At 31.7% G+C, this 12,251-nt stretch overlaps 1 protein-coding gene across 1 annotated transcript; it reads right to left on the reverse strand.

The window, feature by feature from the left end:
• Positions 1 to 1,146: 1,146 nt before the first annotated feature.
• LOC121224582 (uncharacterized) lies at positions 1,147 to 1,461 on the reverse strand. The gene has a single exon (XM_041108046.1). The coding sequence runs from the start codon at positions 1,459 to 1,461 to the stop codon at positions 1,147 to 1,149; it is 315 nt and encodes a 104-aa protein (XP_040963980.1).
• Between the last annotated feature and the right edge of the window lie 10,790 nt (positions 1,462 to 12,251).

Raw genomic sequence — 12,251 nt, forward strand, 5'->3', positions numbered from 1 at the left:
CGAACCCACGTTCTCTTGCATCGGCAACAATATTGATGCCAACTGAATTAAGACTCAATCCGCTTTCAATGTCTAAATTGATATAAGTAATTTTGTTGATCTTTTAATTTTTTTAACAATCTCATTATAGGTTTTGATCATATTTGATGTTTTAAACTTTTAATTGAATCAGTAATATAAAATTAATATTTATGTTATTATTGTTTGGTTAAGTATTTGGTATACTCGTAGTGTTTTTTTTATTCCACAAGTGACTTTAAAAAATTGTAATGTGTTATTTTTTTAAATATTTTACAATATCCCTATGAGATATTCGTTAAATCGCTTACCCTGTGGAATTTACAAATTTTACACCAAATATTTTCCCTTATTGTTATTTAAATATGTTTATAATTTTTTTAAATACAATTTTTTTCTAATTTCCTTGTATTCCAAAATAAAATAAAATAAAAATGAACCGGCAGTTGGATGGATTAGACCGACTCCTTGCACTTTCATTTTATGGAGCACAGCTCTAGACAATAGCATCTGTTGCATCTTCCGCTCATGATTATATTGTGTAAATATAATTATGTTAATTCCTTCCCTCTCTTTTTTGTTTCCGACGATGAGTAGTACTTGAAAGAAGTCGCCATTTTTTCTAAGGGGATCACAAACAGTGATCTGATCCTTTTTAAACAATGTTCATAAATTTTTTGGAACCAAAAAGAAAAGGGTTTTACAGAGGTTTATAATCACTATAAACAGAACAGGATTGAAGATAAGTGTTATAAAACAATTAGATTTGCATACAAGGAAAAATTAAAACGACATTCTTAATTTCACACTCCATATATATAGAGTCCCAAAACAAGAAAATTACATCACTCAATCTTCAAGCAAACCTTGTTTTCTTTTTCAGATGATTGAAGTGGTAACCACGCTGACATAAAAGATGCATTAATTTTATAAAAAAACAAAACTCCTAATAAGGCTAAGCAACGCAGATATACATCGCTCAATGCCAAAGATCCAGAGAAAAGAAAAAGGGGGTGGGGGAGAGTCTGGTAAATACTTTGCCATCGAGTTACGCAAGTATAATAGTATATGAATGTAAAAAAAAGAGAGAGAGAGAGAGGGTAATTTACAGAAAAGGGATTGAAAGTTTCATGAATTAATGATATCGTCGTCTTCCATGATACTCTCCAACGAAGGTTTCCATGAAGAGTCAAGTTTCTCAGATCTTGCTTTCTCTATTTCGCCCAAAATTTCCTCTAAGCTCTTCCCACCATTACCCTTGTTCTTCAGCTTCACTAATAACAAATCTAGTTCCTCTTTTGTAAGCACTATCTTCACCTTTATGCTGCTTTTCTTCCCTTCATTTTCCTTCTTATAATCAGTTGAAGCTGCTTCACCAATCTCTTCTTCTTCTTCTTCCAGATGCGGCCTTGATCCCAATGTCTTCATCATACAATTCCCCATAATTTTCTCTTTCTTTAAAAATAAAAAGAAAGAAAGAAAGAAAGAAACCCAGCAAAACCCACTACTTTCTTGATCTAAAAACTTGTTCTGGGATGTATTGGAAAGTAAGAAAATGTTTGAGGAATTTTGTGGAATGTGAATGTGAATGTGAGTTATAACTTATAAGGGTATATATAGACAAAATTAGATGCACTAAACAAATAAAAATACCCTCTATTAATTAATTAATTAATTAGTTATGCATACTTAAAGACTTAATTTTCTTCACGAGACTTGGATTTTTCTACGTACTAAGTGACATCTGAGCAGTCAACTTAATATAAATTATCACAACTTACTATTCCATTTAATTTTTTTTTGTTGTTGGGAGAGAGGATGTTAAAATTTATTATCAGTGCAACATTTTTTTATATAATATTATTATAGGTTTGGATTATATTTATTTTTATATATAACGTCTAGAAGTAGAATTACTCATAATTCTTAGTTCTTACTTAATCCATAAATAAGAGGATAATGCGTTTTAACACACTCGAATTCAAGTGTTTTTTTTAGCCATAAATAAGAGGAAGTGTTTTTTACTTTTTACAGCTCGATTTTTCGCTTCTACTGACTTCTTTTTTCATAAAGATAAACTAAAACGAAAAAAAGTTAAAAAAAGATTAGCTAAAAAATGTGATTTCTTTTACTTGATGGCTAAATAATGCAAAAAAAAAAAAAGGTTTCAAGTAAGAAAAAGGAAAAAGACAGAATAATTGTCGGCTTTTGATTGAACCCATACTTGAAGTGTATCTATTAATAAAAGTTACAAATAAAGTAATTAGACAATAATTTAATTAAATTCCAAATATATTCCATAAATAAATGAAACAAGTAACAAAATATAATTGATAAAAAAATGGACAATAGAACAAAAAGATATCCTCAGTATTTTCTAATTACACTCGAAAAATTAAAATTCCATTTTCCTTTTGCTATTCCAGGAGAAAATCATCCTTTCTCGACAGTTTGTAAGTCTTTTTTTTATGATTTATAAACAATTTTAACTATAAATATGTTATGGGTAATTAATGAAATAAGTGAAATATTTTTTTATCAATCTTATCATATGTTCTAATTATATCTGTTCTTTCTGATATATAATGTCTAGAACTACGCCCCTAACCTATTAATAGTAGGATAATGCGTTTCAGCATTGGTAACAATACGGATAACATTTTTTAAAAATATATATGTACAATACATGCCAACTACTTTAATATAAGATGAACGATGATATTATTTATATTATTTAAGTGGAGGTTTGTGTGCATGAAGAAGTGGCAGAATTTACGTATCAATGTTTCAACTACTTTTGATCCTTTTGTTAAATTTTCCTTAATGATCTTGATTGAAAACACCAGTCTATGTCTCGGTCAGCATCTTCTTCTTCATCCATTGGGTGAAAATGTTAGAAATTCAAAAGTTACTAAAAGCAAGCACTACGTTTTAAAAAGATAAAAACAAGGATATTTAAGAGATTGTTAAATCTTTCATGGTGATTCTCTGTCTGCAAAATATATATTAATGACTACATTTTTTCCACTTAATGCCATACAAGTTCATATCTTTCCACACTTTGATGTTGTTGTTATAATAAACATAGTTGATATGTAGTCCAATTTTGTGTTTAATAGGGATTTGTGGCGGGTTATGGTCCTCAGCCTTTCACCCCCACAAATTCCCTTATTTTATCACTGTATTTATTTTTTCAACAAATGATAAAATTCAGGTCATACAAATTTTAAATGTTATGTACACGTTTTATTATCATGTTCTATTTTAATTGTAAATTATTTTTTATATAAATTAAATGAAATTATTATGTAATCACTTTGCTCAATATACCTCCAATCTCATATCTTGCATCAACAAAATGAATTAACTTCAATTAATAATATATACAATGTTTTAAAAAGTTTTAGTGGTAAAAAATGGGTTTAATCAGTCAAATCATGACTCCCACAGTATATACATCTGCATCGACTCCTTCAATGCTGTTTTGTTTTGATTTTTCAAAATTAGTTAGGGTTTTAATTTCTGTCAAAAACACATGACCAGCGAGCATATTTTCTACTACACGGTGTGAACACAGATTTTATGCTCCAATTTCCAATCACAAAGCTCCATCTTTTCTCTATTTTATATTATTTCTTTTTTCTCCATAAACCAAATTTACTTATTATAGTTGTAGGATATGCTTCGCATTTATTGGACACGTTGCAGGCATTTTAAACAAGAACCGACGAGTAATCGAGAAGAGCCAAATAGGACGACATCAGGGCGAGGTGATGGACGTTGCGACATCATGACGTGTTCTCTTATTTGGCAATTGTGTTTTAGACTTCAAGCGGCATTTAACCTTTAGCGGTCTTGTATCCTAGTTTGATATGCCAATAAAAAAAAAGGGCTTTCCTTTAGGGAGATAAGATATGGTCGTATATGAATCTTGGTGAGAATTTCATGGTAATTATGGAGAGTATTCTACACCCATTTTTGATGCCCTATAGACTTAGGTTTTGTTTATCATTTTTTATTTGGATTTTGAATTTTGTATTAGGAGTTTTGAGTAATATACATTTAGTACATTTAGGTTTATTTTTCCATATTATAGTTTCGTTTATTTACTCAATTAGTGAAAAGCCGGAACTCTTTTGCTCGTGATTTTTTCCTCTTTAAGGGCTTTTCACGTAAAACATCTGTTTCTTCTTCTCTATTTTTATTATCTTGTTGTTGATACAGATCGATCCCAACAATAATTAATATTTGCAAAGAAGTAATCCTCTGCAGTACTGCAACAAATTGTTTTTGCCTTCTTCTTTCTAATAACTAATGTATGGTGCTTTGTAATGAAACTCAAGATTTTGATTGAAAAACTCAAGTAGTATTCTCTAGAATTGTGTTGAAAAGAAAGGGTGTAAATTGAAGTAATATGAAATAGGGGAATATGCATGTAGACGTGGGACGACCATGTTGCCTTCAATTTAGGGTGTACAAAACTGCCAGCCAAACAGTTATAATAACCCGCTGTGAGGTTATCATGACGAATATTGACGTATGTTAAAATAAAAAAGAGATACAGATTTAATGTAAGATTACTGTTTTTAATGGCTTTCGATTCTCCTTTTAATTCAAAAATTTTGACTTCCCCACAATTATTTGATGCAACCAACTACAAAATTTAATTTTCCAATATTAGTATTTTTTAAGATATATGTCACAAAATACTTCATAAATATTTAAGTTAAATATACATTTTCGAATTAAATATGATTTTAATATTTAAATTAGTTCTAAATCTTTTTAGGACTAGTTAGGTCTCTAATCTCGCTTTTTGGTTCAAATTACTATCTAACATTCATCTCATAATAAATTGATTCAAGTCATTTACCTTCAATATTAATTGGACAAAAAACATAGTCATATTTATATACCAATTTGAACCAAAAAAAAACCAAATTTAAACACACGTAAAAACTCTTATCTCACACTCATCTCATATCCAAATAATATAAATATAAACCTACCTACATGCTGTTGCATATTAGTTTGGTCAATGCCATGTATTGTTGTTGATAAAATAAAGAGTTTGCATAAAAATCACAAAACAATGTAGTGGACAGCCTCCGAAGATTAGGTAGTGGGGAGTGAGTGGTTTCAATAAGTTAGAAACACTGTGGGAACACATGTAACCATATCCTCGTGGAATAACTGCAACTTAACGTTTGTCTTCTACAAACTTGTTTTAAAATTAAGTGTTGACAAATTTGATGTTCTATTTTGACCCCAAGTGTGGGAGCTCATGCCTTGCATACACCATTATGAATTCCCTTTTCTCTTTGCCAAAGCAAATGGAAAATTAAAGGTATTCATTTGAAACTTTGAAGCAGGATGTATTCACTCAAGTCATTTAGTTTCAGAAATTTATTGATACAATTGATAATAGCTTTGATGGACTTTTGTCAATATCATATTCTAATATTCAAATGTTTGGGTTTAAATAGTGTTATAATGGTCAAACAAATGGATACAGGAGAAACGGATTTAATGAAGGAAAGAAAAAAACAATCGGGGATATTAAATTGTACAAGACATATAAACCCTATCATTTTACATGAGAAAAACGAATATCCATTGCTTTGCTTCTGTTCTTCTTCTTCCTGTTAGTCTCGTGACCAACATAATATACACCCCAAATCTTTACTTAAAAGACAAAAATGACTACGCACTTGGTGGGACTCGGGGGCTACAAGGTTAAGCCTTTAATACTAATTTTTCCTTTAATTTAAAACCCATAGCTTTCATCCATAATTAAAATAAGGGTTTGATCCTGCCTGCCCACTTTGTCTGGTGAACTCCGAAGACATCAATTTTTAGTTGGGCCCGAGCAGTTAAATAATATGAAATGAAGTCGGCTGAAACAGCCGTACCGTTAGGCGTCGGCCAGTTTAAGTAATAAATCTAAATTGTTTTCAAACCTAATTTCAATAAATAAAAATATTTTAAATATTAAAACTACATAAAAACATAACACTAATAAATTGATAAATATTTTATAAGACTTAATTGGAAATCATTATTATTAGCATGGACATTATTACTTCGGAATTAACAAATATATTAAAACTCAAATTAACATAATACAAATATAAACAATTATGGTGTGATAACTACCGTTAATACTACATAAAACATAATTATTTGCAAAATTTAATTTGAATACATTAATCATATTTATAATTTATAGTTAAGATAATTCAAGCTGATTTGACTTGAAAGCTATTTGTTCTGTGTTACTTTTAGCTTGAAAAGTGTTCACCAATGTCAATGCTAAACCATGGAAAAGTCCACAGTCCGCTCGAAGCGGCATACCAAAATATTTCTACGCGTTAATTATTTTGCGATAAGTTTTAAAAATTTGGTACGCTTTTGAGGCATACTGCAAACATCCTCTCAAAAACCCACTAACAAACCACCCTAAATATACAGAAAGTAGATTAAAAACCTCTATTTAAACCATTGTACTTGCTGTTGCTGCTGATGGCCTGCTAAGCATGTGATTTTAAACAGGGCACATATATTGTGAAACATAGATAGCACAACTTCAGCTAATACAGAAGCCTAGTTAACACAGAGTCATCAAAACACAAGTGCAACATAGTTCATAATATTAAAGCAGTAGTGCTAAGTTCAAACTGAGGCGTGCAGTAATATCCAGTAAAAAAAGCTTCAATCTACACGCGCCGTCGCTTGTTTTTAAGGTTCTCCGAAAATCTGGTTTGACATCAGCTGCTGTGATTGCCTTTGAGGATCAACTGACCCCTAAATATTTAAACAAAAAAATAAGTATAGATAATTCACAAGGACAATAATTTTGCTTGAAAGATGCATAAACAAAGAATTCTGACGTAGGAACATGAAAAAATATATGCATGGCTACTTGCAATATAATCATTATAAGTTAGAAGCCAAAAGATAATGCCTCACCATAAACAAAAAGACACAATCAATGCCAATACAGGAAAGACCGGAACTCATCTTCTAATGTCTCAATGCCATTCAGAATCTCCATTTTTCTATAGACCAAGATTGTTAAAGAAATTTAATTCAGCACCTTCCCTTTCCTGCATTCTCTTCCCTCTTTTGCTTTGGCATTTTTTTCATACTCTGCTATTGAATCTTCCTTGTCAAGTAGATAACTGATATGTTTCTGCTTGTCATATCTAAGCACTTGTCACATCTGCAGAGGACATCTCTCCAATTCTTAGAAAGAAAGAGGGGTCTACTTTCTGAATCAATTGATGCAGCCTCCAGTCTACTCCAGGAATACAAGTACATTGAATTGGCAATGTTGGGACAGACTTGAGCTAATCATGTTCTGAGAGCGTTTCACCAACAAGACAAACTTCTTGTCATCAGATACAGAGTCAATAGATTCATATCAGCAACCAAATTATTTGGACGTGGTCAAGGCACAACATCATTGTCAAGTTCCCCAGTTCATCTTTAGGGAGATTCTCCAGCACACTTTATCCTGCCAGTTGCAACAGAAAGCAAGGTTGTTTCCCCGTGCCCGGATGGTTAGGAAAGATCAAAAAAGAAACAAAACCGACTGAGCATGCCTTGCATATGAAATCCAATAGAGGCCCCTTCCTCATCAGGATACGATTCCGTAATTTTCAGATCATAAATTTCCCGATATCCAGATAACCAAAGATAGAACAAAAGCGCAAAAAATATTTTTTTCCACTTCCCCATTTTCAATGCCCAAGATCAAGAATATAGCTAGATACATTCCTCAGTTCAACTATATAATCAGTAAAACTGCCCATGGAAAAGGTCTCAAATTAAACTAATAAAATTACATCAGAAAACATGTTTACCCAAATTTCACTGTTTACAAAGAATTAAAAACCCATATCCAACCTCAAAGGGAGAATAATAAGCATAAAAGTATATAGAAAAACAATGGGCGAAACTTAACATGAACTCTCACTCAACGTGAGCTGTGAAAACAAATACTTTGTGCTGTTGGCAAAAAACTAGTGAAGAAAATACCAAGACCATGTACACAGAAAATGAGTAATGCACCACGATTCGCCACTTAACCATATCGCTCAGTGGGGGGGACCGGAGACTTAATGCAATGCTCATGAAACGCAGGTCCTGGCAACACAATACAGCACTGGTACATTCTTCGTCGCTGCTAGAGCCAGAGATCTGGATGAAAGGGGACGATTTGCAAAAAGTAAGCGTATAAACCTTTAAGAATTAGGGTGATTAAATGAATCTCTACATCTCTACATCTTATTGGGGCAAAGCTTGCATGAGACCTACATCATCTGAATATTTGAAATTCTCACAATCACATCTAAAATTCTCTGGTCCAGAGCTCCAAAACTTCTAACATAGGGTACAAAGAAAATCCCTTACTATTAGATAGACAGATAGAATAATAGGATGAATAGTATACCCAAAGAACAACAAGTAAAGTGAGTACTCTCCTTGAAAACCTTGAGGAAATGGGCCACAAATCACATTTCAGCAAGACATACATACCTTAAGTCCAACATCAATAGCACATCAATTTCTATTAACAGCACATAACTCACGTTTGATCTTCAAAACTCTAAGTAACTGCAGAATTTCTAATGGCCACTGACTATCAAAATGAAATTTGCATGTCCACATTAAGTATCAGAATGTAACCATTCACGAGTTTTTCCATAAGAACAATAATAGAAAGCCAAGTAAAAACATGCCTGAGCACTCCCAAGAGCAAGTTAGATATGGCACAGTGGGCAGTGAATTTAGTACAGTTAACACTGACCACAGCAAATAGTAATTTATTCCAATTTAAAAGGATGATGTAAAGGAAAAAGCTCCTTTTGTTGAAAATATTATGATGATAGGAATGAAGTTCCAACTTTGCATCATATTGACTGTTACATGACTTGCTAAAGCAGCCTGTAACAGGGAGCATGCCCGACAAAGAGCTAACTATAAAACACAACTCAAAGTCATGCCTGCATAAAGCAAAAACACCACACAAACTTCCCCTCTAACAAATTTCACTCACATGTTAAGAGTTATACTATTAGCAATGAATTAAAGCTTGGCTTTCAGAATGAGAGATAAAGTTAGGTGAGGGGATATCCCACGCTTTAAAGGATGATCCAAAGGAAAATACCTCATGGCCATCATGGCAAGACAAGCAGCAAGCCGTACAAATTCCAGCATTCCCCTCAGGGGTGCATGTCAGGCATGAGAAAATTGCCTGTCTCTTCATGTAACCTTTAGAATAGGTACACTCATCGCCCTCATCTCCACCCAAAACCAAATCAGCCTCCTTAAAAAAAAAGAAAAGAAGTTACATTTGCCCCAACACAATATAACTGAAGGGAAGCACAGATACAAACATCAATAGCTAGTTCAAACTTTTTATACTTGATTATCATTGCCATCTAATACTTTTCAATATAAAATTAGGATATAATGATATATTGAACAATCTTAGACTTGTACTCGTACCATGCATTCCGAGTTAGTATAGAAATTAAAACATAAAAGCAGCTCCAAGAAATTTTCCCAAATTTTAATCAACTTTCACACAACAATTCATGTACTAAATATGTTTCAACCAAAATTTCAGCTCCAGAACAAAACAAAAAAAAAATTATGCCATTCTTGGTAGCGCAAAGAAAAAACGAGGAAAAAAATATTCCATGTTCAGTAAACCAAGACGAAACAGAAAAGCACTGATTAGATTCAATCATTCCTGCAAAACAAATACCCCTAAACAGATAAAGATGGTGGACAGGCTTTACAACTCCTCTTCTTCGATACTCCAAGATACTCGTTGATTGACACAGTCTGTCACACATCGTCGTCGAGGATCGGCAGCCATTCCCCCAAATCACCAGGACCGTCAAAAAACATAAAATCTCTACTCCTCGAACCTGGAGTTGAATATGGACAAAAAAACCCGAAAAATATTAACTAAAAACGACAAAAGGATATTACTCATTTGGGGAATCGAAGTTGTGCCGTTAATGAGAAACCCTAACATTGAAAAAACGAATAAAGGATACCTCTTTCAACCCGCAATTAACAGGATTTGAGGCGGTCGATTAATTATCAAGCACCTGTGAACAAACGCGAGAGAGAAATCAGAGAAAACAAAAAAAAGGAACAAGAATTAGGGATTAAAAATTGAGAGAGGATGAGCTAGGGTTAAAATCTACCGAAGTAAGATAAAGGAGTAACGGTCTAAGAAGATGTTGGTCATTTTCCCGCCACAATGTGCCCTAATGGAATCAAATTACGTGGCCGTTCCCTCCAATTGCTTTTCTCATTTATCTTCCAAAATGTATTCAATGGTTACGTTGGTGTTTTAGTTGTGAAATTAGATTTTCATTTTCTTGGCTCTTGATTACGCGAATTTTGGAAATTTTTCACTCTGAATTATTATGTCTGTAAATTTAAATCTTAACGTAGAGTGAAAGATTATTTATCTTAAATAGTAGGGTTATGAAATTATTTTCCCCTTAAGTTTGATTTTTATTAATTACAACAAAAATGCTAAGTATATGATACCTATTTATGAGAATAATATTATATTCTAATAATTAAATCTTAATTTTAATTTTATAGATAAAATCAGATCATCAATAATCATATTATGTTAATTTAAAAAGTAATCGATAATGCAAAACTAATAAAACTAACAATAAAAAATAAGCATCATATGTAGCATGGACATAGAAACGAGATATGTCTATACCTATTGAACCAAATTTTTATAGTAAATATTATTTCGTAGCTCCAATTTATGATAATTATTTTTTTGTGTATAACTTTTTATAATAAATGTATTTTATAAATAAAACTTGTGTAAATTTTCATTAATATAATATGGTTCTCAATTCGTGTTACTTATAGTGATATAAAGTAATTATACATCACTTATATATTGATTTATAATATTTTCTGTATTTACTATATTAATTTTTTTTTTTTTAATATTGAGTAGTCAACTAGACAATGTATATATTATAATGCTTCAATTATATCCAAGAATTATAGTGTCGTGAATATTTAATAGATTATCATATTTATTAACCAGTTATTAAATTAATTATAACAATAATTTTAAGCTGTAATTTAATTGTGTAGATTGATGTACTCTCCACAATAGTGTTAATAAACCTGAACTTAAAATATATCATCTTATTATAACCTTAGTGAGAAATAACATATTCCATTGATGAGAAACCAATAGGAGTGAGTACACTGCGATGAATTCGAGATCATATCAAAGTTCACCATACCAACAGCAGAGAGATCATCATCCCAAAATGGCCAAAACAAACAATCAGGGCCCTTGGATCACCAATGGGTTCCAATGCGGTGAGATTTAAAGAGTAAAAAAAATTGAACTGAAACACAGCTTTGAGATGTTTAGCAGCACAACAATGAGCATTTCTCACCTCATTGTAGCTTAAAATATTGGCTGGAGTTAAAAACTCTGGCAAATTTACTTGGAAGTCCAAAAACATGGGTAATTATTATTTTATCCCTTTAATTCTTCCTTTATTATTTATTTTATTTAACACACATAATATAATTTTAAAATAATTTAATTTTTAATAAAAAGATTTTTTTATAATTTAACATAAATATAATATAATTTAAATATATTTGTAAATATTTTGATATTCTATTACATATTTTAATTTAACATTCTTAATAGTCATTTTACATTTTCATCTCACTACTAATGCTATAATGCTATATTTGAATTTAAACATCTCATCATTAATTTTTAATCTTACCGTTATAATAATTAAGTAATAGCACCGTACATTTAAAGAAATCTTCAATAAAAGTGAAACAAAGACCAAAAGCATAGAGACCAACGAAGGAAAACATGAGAGAAAACGAAGGCCACATTCCTACCACCAAAGCAAACGCCCATTGAACCAAACTTTGCTAAGAAAACATCAGCCCACGAGACATGGGATATAGACTTGTGCATTGGTACAAGCAAGCATAATAATAATACAAAGAAACGCCGGAGTCAAAACCAACAAGCAAAGGTTTGTTGCAAAGGCCGAGTCAAACCCAAGTCTTAAAGATCCAACGCCAGGCCTAGCAAAAAAGAGAATGGAGTAACAAGCCATTGTCAATTTAAAGGACGATACCTAGCTGCATGCATTATTTTCACGTTTATTGCATTGGCCAGTGACTTA

Source organism: Gossypium hirsutum, chromosome D12, assembly GCF_007990345.1.
Source record: "Gossypium hirsutum isolate 1008001.06 chromosome D12, Gossypium_hirsutum_v2.1, whole genome shotgun sequence".
In the NCBI taxonomy this organism is placed as follows: domain Eukaryota; kingdom Viridiplantae; phylum Streptophyta; class Magnoliopsida; order Malvales; family Malvaceae; genus Gossypium; species Gossypium hirsutum.

Coding starts and splice junctions, on each gene's coding strand:
- LOC121224582 (XM_041108046.1), bottom strand. CDS start 1,461: ATGGGGAATTGTATGATGAAGACATTGGGATCAAGGCCGCATCTGGAA.